Below are 13,084 nucleotides of genomic sequence, written 5' to 3' on the forward strand. Positions count from 1 at the left end.
AGAATGTGTAATGTATGAAATATATATATCTAGGAAAATTGGTAATTGTCAAAAGTGAAATGGAATGCATAGAGATTGATATCCTAGGCATTAGTGAGCATAATTGGACAGATATTGGTCATTTTGAATCAGACAGTCATACAGTTTACGATTCTGTGAACCACAAACTGAAGAAGAATGGCATCATTTTTATCATCAAATAGAGTGTTTCAAGATTTATCTTGAAGTACAATGGTGTGTACAATGTACTTCCTTATGTACAATTTATCTTGAAGTATCATGGTACCTGGTGTGGCGCTGTGGTTAATGTGCTGGATTTCAAGGTCAGCAGTTCAAGCTTACCGGTTGCTCCTCAGAAACCCTATTCAGGATTGCTATGGTTCTGAATCAACTAGAAGACACTTAACAACAACAAACAATGCTTTTTCTTTTTTAAGCTTTTATTGTGAATTTAACAAACAATGCTTTTTATGGTAGGATAATATCCATATACTTATCAGAAAGGCCAGTTAATATCACTATTTTTCAGATTTACTCACCAACCACTTAAGCCACTGATGATGAAATTGAAGATTTCTATCAACTTCTTCGAAGGGCACGGTGGCTCTGTACAACTAGCACTGGATTGTGAACCACAAGGCCCATGGTTCAAGCCCACCAGCCACTTCATGGGAGAAAGATGAAGCTTTCTGCTCCTGCAAAGATGTACAGCCTCAGAAACTGTATACTGGGGCTCTCTATGAGTTGGAACACTCAACGGCTCTCAACAATAACAGTAACAACAACCTACTTCTCCAGTCTGAAATTGATCAAACATACAATCAAGGTGCACTGATAGTTACCGATGATTGGAGTATGAAAACTGGAAACAAAAGAGGAAGGATTAGTAGTTGGAAAATATGGGTCAGGGAAAAAAGAGGTAGATCCCCGCCAACAAGGTGGCTTGGCACAGTGGCAGCAGCGATAGCTCAAGTGTAACAACAATTGTGAGGAAGGCGCAGGACCGGGCAGTGTTTCATTCTATTGTGCATAGGGTTGCTATGAGTCAGAACTGACTCTACGGCACCTAACAACAACAACAAAAATAAAATTTCTAAAAATAAAATTTTACATCCTAGCTTGGTGAGTAACATCTGGTCTCTTAAAAGCTTACTTAGTGGCCATTTAAATACAACTATTGGTTCTACTCCTCTGGACCTAAAGAGAATGAAGGTAACTAAAGTCTCAAAGAAGAAACTAGTCCACAGGATTAATAGCTCACATGAACCATGTCAGGGATGAGTAGAACTAGATGGTGCCCGGCTATCACTACTGACCATTCTGACCAGGGATACAATAGAAGGTCCTGAATAGCAAGAGAGAAAAATGTAGAACAAAACTCGATTTCCCCATGTGTACAGACTGGAACTGCTGTAAGGTTGGTTTCAAGGCTGTTGCCTTCTGGAAGCAGATTCTCAGGTTTATCTTCAGCAGTACCTTTGGGTTGGTTGTAATCCCCAACTTTTCTGTCAGTTGTTAATCATTTGTGCCTCCAAGCTACTCCATATTACAGCTAATTAACATTAAATCAAAATTAAGCCCTTATATTATCTTGTCTTCTGTTGCCTTTTAATTACGACTATAAAACTAAATTGGTCAATTTCACTTGTGTTAGCCTCCTTTAAGGAGCCCTGGTGGGTTAAGTGTTGAGCTGCTAACCACAAGGTCAGCAATTCCAACCCACCAGCCACTCCTTAGGAGAAAGGTGAGGCTGTCTGCTCCGGTAACGATTTACAGTCTTGGAAACCTGATGGAGCAGTTCTGCGTTGCTCTATAGGGTCACGCTGAGTGGGAATCGGCTCAGCAGCAGTAGATGGGGGGACTCTCCTCTGCCTCTCAGAGTTTGCTTAGAGTAGGTGCTGAGGCCTGGTGGCATTTATAATGGGTTACATATTGGACTCCTAACAGCAAGGTCAGCAATTTGAGTCCACCAGTTGCTCCGTGGGAGAAATTTGAGACGGTAAAGCTTTGTTGTTGTTGTTAAGTGCCATTAAGTCAAGTCAGTTCCAACTCATAGCGACCCTGTATAGGGTTTCCAAGGAGTGGCTGGTGGGTGTGAACTGCAGACCAGTGCTTATCCTACACCCACCACACCAAGACTCCTGTAAAAATTTAAAGCCTCAGAACCCCTACAAAGGATCACTATGATTTGGAATAGACTCGATCTCAGTGGGAGAATTGAAAAACAAATGTATTTGCTTACTTTTTATTGAAGCCATTAGACACACCTTGAAAGACCTTTGAACACTGGGAAACTCAACACCTGGTTTCTGACTTACACATTCCTCTATGCCTTCGTTTCATAACACTCCTTACCGTGACACACAGTGATTGATGCCTCATCAGCTCTTCCCTTCGCTGATTCTTCTCTTCTAGTCATGCAGAATCAAACTTAGGCTTTTGCCAAGCACCACCCCCAGAAGCTGCTTCTGCACTCCTCCTTCTGTGCCACCAATGGGAGTGAGGGGTGGGCCTGGCAGAGAGCTGTGAGACAATCTTGGGCTTTATGACAAGTTCTGAAGTCTAGGGCACTCAGGAAATTGACCCTGGAGCAAAGGCCATTCCCTAATCCCGGCAACAATGGGGTCATGACTTGGCACAGCTAGGGTTAGTGTAGGAAGATTAGAGTAAAATGAGGAGGCTTCAGCTTGGCACACTTCAGGATGTCCTACTTCCTGGCTGGGCTTAGGGGCAAAATAACAATCACAATGATTTTTAATACTCAGTGATTTCACTTTGGACGATATACTCTATGGTTATTAAGTGCCATTGATTTGGTTCTGACTCACAGTGTATATGAATCTTTGTGGGAGCAGAAACCCTCATCCTTCTCCAGCAAAGCAGTTGGTGGATTCTAGCCGAAGACCTCTGTGGTGTTCAGGCCAGTGCTTATCCTACAGAGCCACTGCGTTCCCTCCACTGTGCTTTCTACACTCTATGGTGGTGGTGGTAGTAGTGTGCCGTGGAGTCGGTTCCAACTCATAGTGACCCTGTTTGGGGTTTCCAAGGCTGTAAATCTTTATGGGAGCAGAAAGCCTCATCTTTCTCCCACAGAACAGCTGGTAGTTTCAAACTGCTGACCTTGAGGTTCGCAGCCCGATTTGTAACCACTATGCTACACTCTGGTAGATCGAGTAATGTACTAATAACTCCATGTTTGATTTGATCTTGAGCCCAAACTTCCTAGACTTACTTTGTTGTTGTTGTTAACTTGCCTTAGTTGTTGTTGTTGTTAAGTGCCATCGAGTCAGTTCCGACCCATAGTGACCCTGTACAGGGTTTCCGAGGCTGTAAATCTTTACGGGAGTAGAGAGCCTCATCTTTCTCCCGTGTGGGTTCAAATCCCTAGAACACTTCATAAATCTGATGACTTAGACCTCTAACCACTATCTTTTCTGCCAGCTAGATAAATACCACCTGGGCTTCATCAGATTCAGTATCCTATCATGTGTATTTTGTTTGATACTTTATACAGATCACGATTTATTTCAGTCTCTCTAAAAACATATTCCCGTGTTACAGAGGAGAAAGTGGGAAGTTGAGAGATGTTGTTAGTAACTTGCTCGAGATTGCAGGTGGTGATGCAGATTTCAAACTGAGCTTTGCCTGATACATGCTTGTGCATGCTGGAGAGGGGTTTTCTGGGCCACTGACCTGGAAGAAGGTAGACAGGTTTGTAAAATGTTTCTTCGGGGATCAAAAATAGAAGTCAGCCACCAACTCTGTGGTTTCTGGGCCACTTCCTCCTCAGTGACAATGTAGGATGAGGGCTGAGGACATTTTTATACTGTTGATACCCAGGAAGGCAAGTTCCAGAAAGTTTGTTTAGGGTGTTTTGTGGTTGTTGATAACATGTGTTTTGTTTTTTTATAGCATATCATCTTTCTGACATCCACTGTCTTTCTAAAGCTTTGAACAGCTTGTGCTATTTCGAAGAGTTTAAGGGTTTCAGCAAGAAAGATATTTGGCTATCTATCCCTTTGCAGTTCAAATATCCTTCAAAACAACTGCATGTGTTTTGTTTACATTTGCTGGAAATCAAGGGTGAATTTGAAATAATGAGCAAAAACAAAACAAAACGCTCAGTACCCTGTCATCTGAAAATATTTTATTTGCTTGTTTAAGCATTGTTGTAGTGAAAGAAAAGCTGTACAAAACCCGTAATAAACATTTGGTGTGGTACTGTGCCATAAAGCACTGGACCACAAGGTCAGTTTGAACCACAAAGTCGTTGGTTCAAATTCACTAGCCACTCCATGGAAATCCTATATAGGATCGCTGTGAGTCAGAATATAAATAAAGATCAAGGGGGCGTGGTTGCTCTGTATGATAAGCACTGAACTGCAAACCACAAGGTCAGGGGTTCAAATCTACCAGGCTCTCTGCAGGAGAAATCTGCTCCCACAAAGATTTAAAGCCTTGGAAACTCTATTCAGGGTCACTATGAGTTGGAACCAACTCAACAGCACTTAACAACAACAAGACTAAAGACCAAAGTTCAGAGATTAAATATTAAGTATTATTTTGAGGAGTTCCTTCTGGTGACCTCTGAACTATTTTTTAAAGCCAACATTGTCTAAGAGAGGCAATTAACAAGATTGGTTAATGCAGTTCCCACAGAAGATACCCAGAGTCTGGAGTTTATTTTGGAATTCTGCCTGTATGGAAAAGGAATTGCCGAAAGAGAGAAAAAGCCATCTTTTGGGTGTTTGTGTGCAGAGATGGGCAGCGGTCCCTTAAATTTAATAAATGCAGCAATGTTGAACAACATAATTCTACCATCTGAACTCTTATTAAAAAAGAGGATTTCAAAAAGGTCATGGAAAAGTAGAATCAAAAGATAATGAAAAATTTCCACAAACGTTTGGAAGTTCCCTTGTGTCTGTTCTTTTTGGGTTACTTGGTACATGTGGGTGTGTTTCATGACTCCTTTTTTGTATGTGGTAACATTTAAATATAATGAAATGCCTCACTTAAGTGTACATTCAGTGAGTTCCAACAAATGCAAACACCTGCCCAAGACATAGAATAAACACTGTCTTTGTCCCAGAGCCAACTGCTGCCCTAACTTAAATGACTAAATTAGCTTTGCCTCTTCTGGGACTTTGGGTAAGTAGATTCATACAGTATGTATTTTTTTAGTGTAAGGCTTTTTTTTTAACTCTGCAAAATGTCTGTCAGATGCATCCATGTGGTGTGTATTTGTAGTCTGCTCCCTTTTTAGTGCTGTGGAGTATTACATACGAGCATTGTATAGGTTTTGTTTTTGTTTTATCTACTTTCCTACTGATGAACACTTGATGGTTTCTAGTTTGGGACCAAATGAAGTTCAGAACATTGTCGTATAAATCTTTCTGTGAAAAACCATTTTCATTGCTCTTGGGTAACCAGCTATAACTAGAATGGCTACATCAGAAGGCTACTTTTATAGGAAATTGTCAGGCTTTTTATCCCCCAGATGGTTGTATGACTTTATACCTCGAACATCAACGTATCAGAGCACACCCTTGCTGCCCTTGTGTTAACAGAGGAGGCTCATTTTGGATTTAATTTACATTTCTCTCATTAAATGACATGAAGCATTTCTTTATGTGCGTACTGATTGTTTTATAACTCCCTTTGTGATGTGACTCTACAACTGTTTTTTCATTAAAAAAAAAAATCTTTCCCTTACTGAGTTGCAGGTATTCCTTGTCTACCTTCATATACTATACACACTAATCCTTTGTCAGATCTATGTGTGAAACTCTCCTCTTCCCCAAGGGAGTGGGATTCCAGATAGTTGATCTTTGTTTGTCTCTTGCCCCAAAACTGATGCCAAGGACTCTGCACTCTTTAATGCTGTATTTAACCTCGGATGATTCCTGTCAAGTAGCAGGAATTCAATAAACATTTATTGCAATAACGTATGAGTGAACAGATGAACTGACTTTTGGACTAGGTACAATATTCTTGAATTGGATGACATTCATTAACAATGAGGAGTCCTGGTGTGGCGCTGCAGGATAATGCACTGGACCACAAGGTTGAGTCATACGCTGATTCTTGGGAGAGTGTACACAGAGATTAGTTCTTTTTAAGTAGTACAGTGCCCCGTATCCTCCACTCTAGAACTAGTAGTTTGGCATCGCCGATGTCTTGGTGGAAGGGAAAAAGTATTACTGACTTTAATCTTCTGCCCCTGTAATCTGAGCCTCTCCCTGTTTCTATGGATAATGGGATTTATAAATGTGGACAAGTTAAGTTAGTCTATGAGATATGCTGACGGTGCTTTCCCTGAGTGAACAAATCCTCTGAAAGTAAACTACATTCTTTGTACCATGGACTTTAAAATTCAAGGACAAACTCACAGATGAATGGTGGAAACTATTACATAATATCAAAAGTTATCTAATTTGAATTATGTTTTCGGAAAGATCATGGTTGCAACTCTAAGAACAATGTCTGCTACTAAATTACAATTAATACATGTTACCCTGCAAACCAATTATAGAAACAGGGTTTCATTTAGAAAAGATCATTGATGTGTTATGGAATTATAGTTTTATAGTATTTTAGTAAGTTGTTTTATATCAACCAACGACTTGTATAATAATTTTAAATTACTATTTAAAACAAAACTCCTTAGGAATAGCATTAAATGAAAGATGCAGAATGCATAAAGTTGGGGCACATTCTCACAACTATGAAAAACACATACATGTAGACAGCATCCTTAGGTAGTCTGCAGAAATGGAAAACAAATGTACAAGGAAAGACAAGCACACGGCATCCTTTTAAAAAATGTCTTCCATATAAGCTGTTACATCTATCAATTTGCAATTTTCAAAGGCTAAAATGTATTTATATTGCTCCACTAAATTTGCATTTTATTAATCCAATATCGTAATTTGTCTTGTCTTATTTTGTAGGAGAACCAGCAGAAATCCACTAACGTGGTCTACCAGGCCCACCACGTGAGCAGGAATAAGCGAGGACAGGTGGTAGGAACAAAGGGTGGATTCCGAGGATGCACTGTGTGGCTAACAGGTATGATATGTCTTTATAGGCATAGATCTTTTTTTTTTTTTTTAAGTTGAAAGTTTCTATGTGATATAAGTCATGCATTCTAAAGAAAGTACATGTTTTATTTTTACATTAAAATGAAGCTGAAGCCTGGAGTAGAAAGTCCCTCCTTAGATTTAGTTAGGTCTGTGTTTTAGACCTGACTCTGCCAGCAGTTAGAAATAAGGCACAGAATGTCTAGCCCAGTTATTGCTCTTTGGTATGATTGGATGGGACAAGTTGATTGTGACATTTCTTGTTGCTCTAAGGAATTCCCTAGATTTCATGTTCCTGCCTTATCACATTTATTGGCACTTAATAATGGGACTTTCCGAATATGGCACTGAGTATTTATTTGTTTGACCATGAAGTTTTGGATGTTTGGAGATACTCTTTTTTGTTTTCTGAAATTAACATTCTAGGGAACTATTTCGCTTAGTGTTAAAAACATCAGAATCTATACAAGAAGGAAAATTAATAGTTCTGTTTGGCTGGTAATTTCCTTAGGTATACAGAGATAACTTGCTGCCACTGAGGTGACCAAAGGAATCTGTTTTGTTATAGCCACCTGATTGCCAAATCTAAAGCATAGCAAAAGAACTGGAATTAGAACCTAAGACTTCTTTATATTCTAAGTACAAAGTGGAGGAAGTTGTTCCCTGGGAATGTGAGTCTGACACAGTTTGAACTCAAAAGGGAAAAATCAAGTTCATTTCATAGACAGGACATTTCAAATGGAAATGAGCACAGATGCAAATAAATGTTTACCTAGTTATGCAATCGGTTTATGTGTCACTGTTCACCAATGCTGCTCTGAAGATAAATTAGGTATCTTCAAACCTGAAGATAATTCTAAAGAATGTGGCAGGCAGGGACCTGCCCTGCAACTTTTTTCGCTATTCTAAGTCATTCCCTTTCCTACACAAACCAACCTCATTCCTCTTATCTTTTTCCCTTTTCTTTTTCTGTTACTCTCTGTCCCTCTGTCTTCATTACCTGGTGCTGCTCTGACACAAATAACACAAATGTGTGATTTGAAAGAACAGAAATTTATTTTTTCCATCTGGGAGCTAAAAGTCCAAATTATTGTCTAAAGTGTCAACTCCTACCCTGTCAGGAGCTGTAAGCATCCCCTGGTTCCTTGGCTTATAGATGAACCTTCCGTGGCATGGCTCCCCAGTGTGTGCCTGCCTCTGTATCTAATCTGCTCTTTTTTATAAATTTAGGGTACATCCTACACTGGTATGTCCTCATTAACATAAGAAACCCTGATTTCTAAACAGTATTACATCCAAAGGTATCAAGATTAGGATTCCAACACATATTTTGTGGGGTGGGCACAATTCATAGACTCCTCCGTAGACTTTGCATCTGTGGTACTAAGCCTTTGGCTTTCTGGTTTCATTCATCCCTGGGTGTGTGCATCAAAACAACTTTGTCCAGCCAGAAAGAGAAGCAGCCTATGACATTCAAAGAGACAGTGTTCGCCAGTCACTGTTGTTAAAATGTTTACCCCCAACTCACTCTGAGAGATGTGATTTGTAGCAGTAGGTAAAACACAGATGTATTCTAGAAGCTTCCATCTTGGTATGTGTTTACCTTCATGAGACGTTTGCTGATGGAAACAGCTTTGTATTGGCACATACATACAGACTGCATTTTCTCTAGTGAGGAGGAACACCCTCGTAAAGAACAAGAGAACTGGGAAAAGAGAAAATAACCGGCTGTTTTTACTTACTGTTAAAAAAATTTCAACAAGATCATCTTTTCCAATTTTATTTTACTACATTTTTATTTTTTCATTCTTATGTTACACAGGTAGGCAGGCCAGAGTCTTAGATTAGGGTACCAGTTCCGCCTACATGAACTGGGTGACTTTGGACAAGCCAGTAAACCACTCTAAGCCTCAGTTTCCTTATTTGCAAAATAAGAATGAAGATATTACCTGTTTCACAGGACTAAATGAAAATCAAAAAGAACCACTGCCAGAGACTCGGTTCTGACTCATAGCAACCCTGTATAGGGTTTCTAAGACTATAAAATCCTTATGGGAGCAGACAACTTCATCTTTCTTCCATAGAGCAGCTGGTGGGTTTGAACTGCTGACCTTGTGATTAGCAGCCCAATGCCTAGCTTACTGCACCACCAGGGCTCCTTAGGACTAAATGATATAAAACATAAATGCACTTAGCACAGTGCCTGGCCCAAAATAAAGTTCTCAGTAAATGTGATTAATGTTACCCCAATGTATGAGGAAACTGCAAAAAGTTCGTAGAGAAATGGAATTGACGGATAATGCATTTTTCCTAAGAACTTTTTGAAGATCCCTTTTATTGTATTCAAACAAGCTTGCCAAACAATCCAGTTTAATAGTTTCTGTGGTTTAGCATTTAGTTTCTTGAAAATTGAAGAAAAAGACTGTTTCTCTCTCATTTTCTGATGCCAAAGAGCATCCTTGTTGTTATTGCTAAGTGCCATCGAGTCGGTTCTGACCCATAGCGACCCTGTATAGGATTTCTGAGGAGCGGCTGGTGAATTTGAACTGTCAACCTGTGGCTCAAACCAACCTGGTGGTCCAGTGCATTATCCCACAGTGCATTATCCCACAGGACTCAGAAGTCCCAGCACTCCTCTAGCACAATTTGACATAAATTCTCTTAGAAATCACCTAATTTTTTATTGAAATGAGATTCAGTAACATAAACATATGATTAACAATGTGTAAAAGGGTGTTGTTAGCAAAAACTGCCTGAAGACACATTCTTTGCGTAGCCTTTTCTGGAATGATGCTCTGTCAAGACCAAGAGCCTGGCTTTAAAGCACAACAGCAAATACAGGAACTATATGTTTTCCTCTTGCAAATCACCTTCCACACCACACCACCCACCCACCCAGTCTCCTTGCCTCTTTATCCTTCATCCCTGCCTTTGTTTTATTTTTCCCAACTTTCTTCTCTTTTCTCCTTGCTATCTTCTCTGTATTCACCTCTTGGCTTTTTTTCTTTCTCTCTACCATTTCCATTCCCATCCTCGGTGCTGTCTTGACAGTGACTTTGCATGATGAAATATTCTTCAGATTCAGAGATCATGAGGACAACTTTTAGAGTGCTAGTATTCCAGCATAATTCCAGTTTTTGAGCTCTAAAGTCATTTGGCTTTCTCTCTCATATAGAAATTATAAAGTATGTTCTCAGTCATTTTACTATGAAGCCATGAAGAAAGGCACTTGACAACTGTATTCTCATGTAAAGGCTCTAAATATCTGAGACTGTGTGGCAGCTTTACAGGTCTTACAGCCGAGCTCAGGGTAGCTCTCTGGCTTCATCTTTTGAGAGTCATTGTAAGCCAAAGGACAGAATGTGGACTCTGTTGTGAAATTGTTACTGATGGGAAACACAAGGGAAGTGGTCCTACCAGTCCACGGGGGCTGTCTGTCCCCTTCTACTCTAACTGAGAGCATATGAAACCATTGTCAGCAGAGAATATAATTTTCCAAGAGAAATTCAGAATCTACATTCTTATGCACAGCTTTTTAGTTTTTAAAACACTGCAGGAACTCATTGGTTAGGGGACACTGAGCTTCTATTAAGAAGAGTGATGGAAAACATGGGAAATGGATGGTGGTGATGGTTGAACAGCACGATGGATGTAAATAATGTCACTCAATTACACACATAAAAATATTGACATGCGAGACGATGACGTGGAGAGATGGAGCAGCTGGGGACTTTAGACCCAGAGAGGGAGAGGGGCTATGTGCTGATGGCCAGTGGGTAGGCTTGTAGTGTATACCCTTTGGTTGGATGCATGGAAGGGATTATAACCATAGCTATGAAACAATATACGATAGGATGAATGTAAAACTAATGTTCTCCCATGTAAACTATCACATAATTCACAATAAAACATTAAAAATAATAATAATAATATATTGACATGGCAAAAATCTTGTTACTTTTATATTTAACACGCACACTAGTTTTTTAAAAATTAAAAACAAAACAAACAAACAAACATGGCAGGCAAAACAGAACACACCGAAGATCATAGGTCTCCCTATTTAATGATTCCCCCACTCACTTTGAAAGACTATCATCCTAAAAGGAGACAAAATCATTTTTTTCAAAATTGGAAAGAGATGCAAGTAATTGGCTTGTAGTCAATTATGCTTTTTCTGGTATCACTGGTTTTGATTTAACTAATGAGAGATTGTTTTTACTAGTTGCTATCGAATTGATTCTGACTCAGAGGGACCCCATGTGTGCAGAGCAGTCTGTGGGTGGTTTAAATGTTAAACGCTCAGCTACTACCCTAAACATAGATAGTTTGAATCCACCCAGTGACATGTCAGGAGATAGTCCTGGCGATTGCTTCTGAAAGATCATGGCCTTGGAAACCCTGTGGAGTAGGTTGGTTTCACTCTGCAGACACAGGTTCCCTATGAGCAGGAATCAACTAGATGGCAACTAAAAGCAACAACAAATAAAGGATTATTTGCACTTGCAAGTGCTGGGTCAGGCCACAGTTTTCTCATCTTACACAGAGACAATGTCAGTCTATCTTGCCTGTTCTGAACAGGTCTCTCCGGGGCGGGAAAAACAACGATAAGTTTTGCTCTGGAAGAATACCTCGTCTCCCATGCCATCCCTTGTTACTCCTTGGATGGGGACAACGTTCGCCACGGCCTGAACAAAAACCTCGGATTCTCTCCTGGGGACAGAGAAGAAAATATCCGCCGAATTGCCGAGGTGGCCAAGCTGTTTGCAGACGCTGGTCTGGTTTGCATCACCAGCTTCATTTCTCCTTTCACGAAGGTAAAATGACTTGGCACTGCCCAGAATTCCCACACACTGCGTGAGGCGAGAGGAGGGGAAGGCACAAAGGAATATTATCCTCTCCATTTCCCCCACTGTTTCTTCCTTTTCTCAGTTGCTCCCTCATTTCCTCTGTTTCATATTGGTTATGTAAAGAGAGAGCCTTCATTCCCAGATGCCTGAGCACAAACCTCTTCACATTACAATTATAAAGAGCATTTTGGCTAGAGTTGAAAGAAATAACATGTTCAACAAGAACCACGCAACAGCTCTGTAGTACCAGTTATCTGTAGAAGCAGACTGTTTCAGATGTTCTAGAAAGAAAAGAACAACTCACTGCCAAAGCGTCAGGTTTTGTGTGTTTTCAAGTTGAAGTCACTGAGGCAGAGTGTCGCTCTTCTTATTTTAAAACAGGAAATGTCTGTGAGCTACAATTTCCATGCTTTGAACACATTCTTTGAGTATAATGCTCCAAGAGAGCTGTGTTTACAAGAACTTTCTATGAAGGACTAGGAACCCCTGGCCTCTGCAAAGCAAAAAACTCAAGTGTTATCCTAAGGCTACTGAATACCAGGGCACACAGCAGTTTGTGCTGAAGAATTTCCTGTGAGATGTCTTCTTACATTCTAAACATTTCTTTTCCAGGATCGTGAGAATGCCCGCAAAATTCATGAATCAGCAGGACTGCCTTTCTTTGAGATATTTGTAGATGCGCCTCTAAACATTTGTGAAAGCAGAGATGTGAAAGGCCTCTACAAACGGGCCCGAGCTGGAGAGATTAAAGGTACAGCCCCTTCTCCAGTCACTTTTCCTTCTCCTGTACCCAGAAATTTGTTTGAAGTTTCAAATGGTGTTATCCAAAATTGTATAAAAGTTTCAAAAGCTGTTTTCCAAGATTGCATACGACATACATGCCGTTTTAGTCAATCATGATGTTTTCAGTATGTCCATGGACTCATTAAAAGGTGGGTTGTTATTTTTAAAGAACGATCACCTTCTCGGCCATAAACAATAAAAGTTCAGAGAACCGAAATGTGAGTGTGTGTTTGGGGGTATTTCAGAGTTTTTCCTTCTTGTCGTCCTTTTCGATTCTAATCAGCTTGGATTTAGACTTAGCTAACCAGATTTTCTTAATCATGTGGGGGGCTTCCCATATTGAAAGCACTGCTGTATAAGTTCTTATCTCTA

The 13,084-nt window shown here is 40.0% G+C and overlaps 1 protein-coding gene across 1 annotated transcript in view; it reads left to right on the forward strand.

The window, feature by feature from the left end:
• The first annotated feature begins 5,112 nt into the window (after positions 1–5,112).
• PAPSS2 (3'-phosphoadenosine 5'-phosphosulfate synthase 2) overlaps positions 5,113–13,084 on the forward strand; it is a 28,684-nt gene continuing 20,712 nt past the window's right edge. Inside the window, exons 1-4 of the mRNA XM_006831433.1 lie at positions 5,113–5,148; positions 6,951–7,068; positions 11,661–11,896; positions 12,542–12,680. Of these exons, the coding sequence (XP_006831496.1) occupies positions 5,113–5,148; positions 6,951–7,068; positions 11,661–11,896; positions 12,542–12,680 (529 nt within the window). The remainder of the gene's footprint in view (positions 5,149–6,950; positions 7,069–11,660; positions 11,897–12,541; positions 12,681–13,084) is intronic.

Source organism: Chrysochloris asiatica, unplaced genomic scaffold (genome assembly GCF_000296735.1).
Source record: "Chrysochloris asiatica unplaced genomic scaffold, ChrAsi1.0 scaffold00003, whole genome shotgun sequence".
In the NCBI taxonomy this organism is placed as follows: Eukaryota; Metazoa; Chordata; class Mammalia; order Afrosoricida; family Chrysochloridae; genus Chrysochloris; species Chrysochloris asiatica.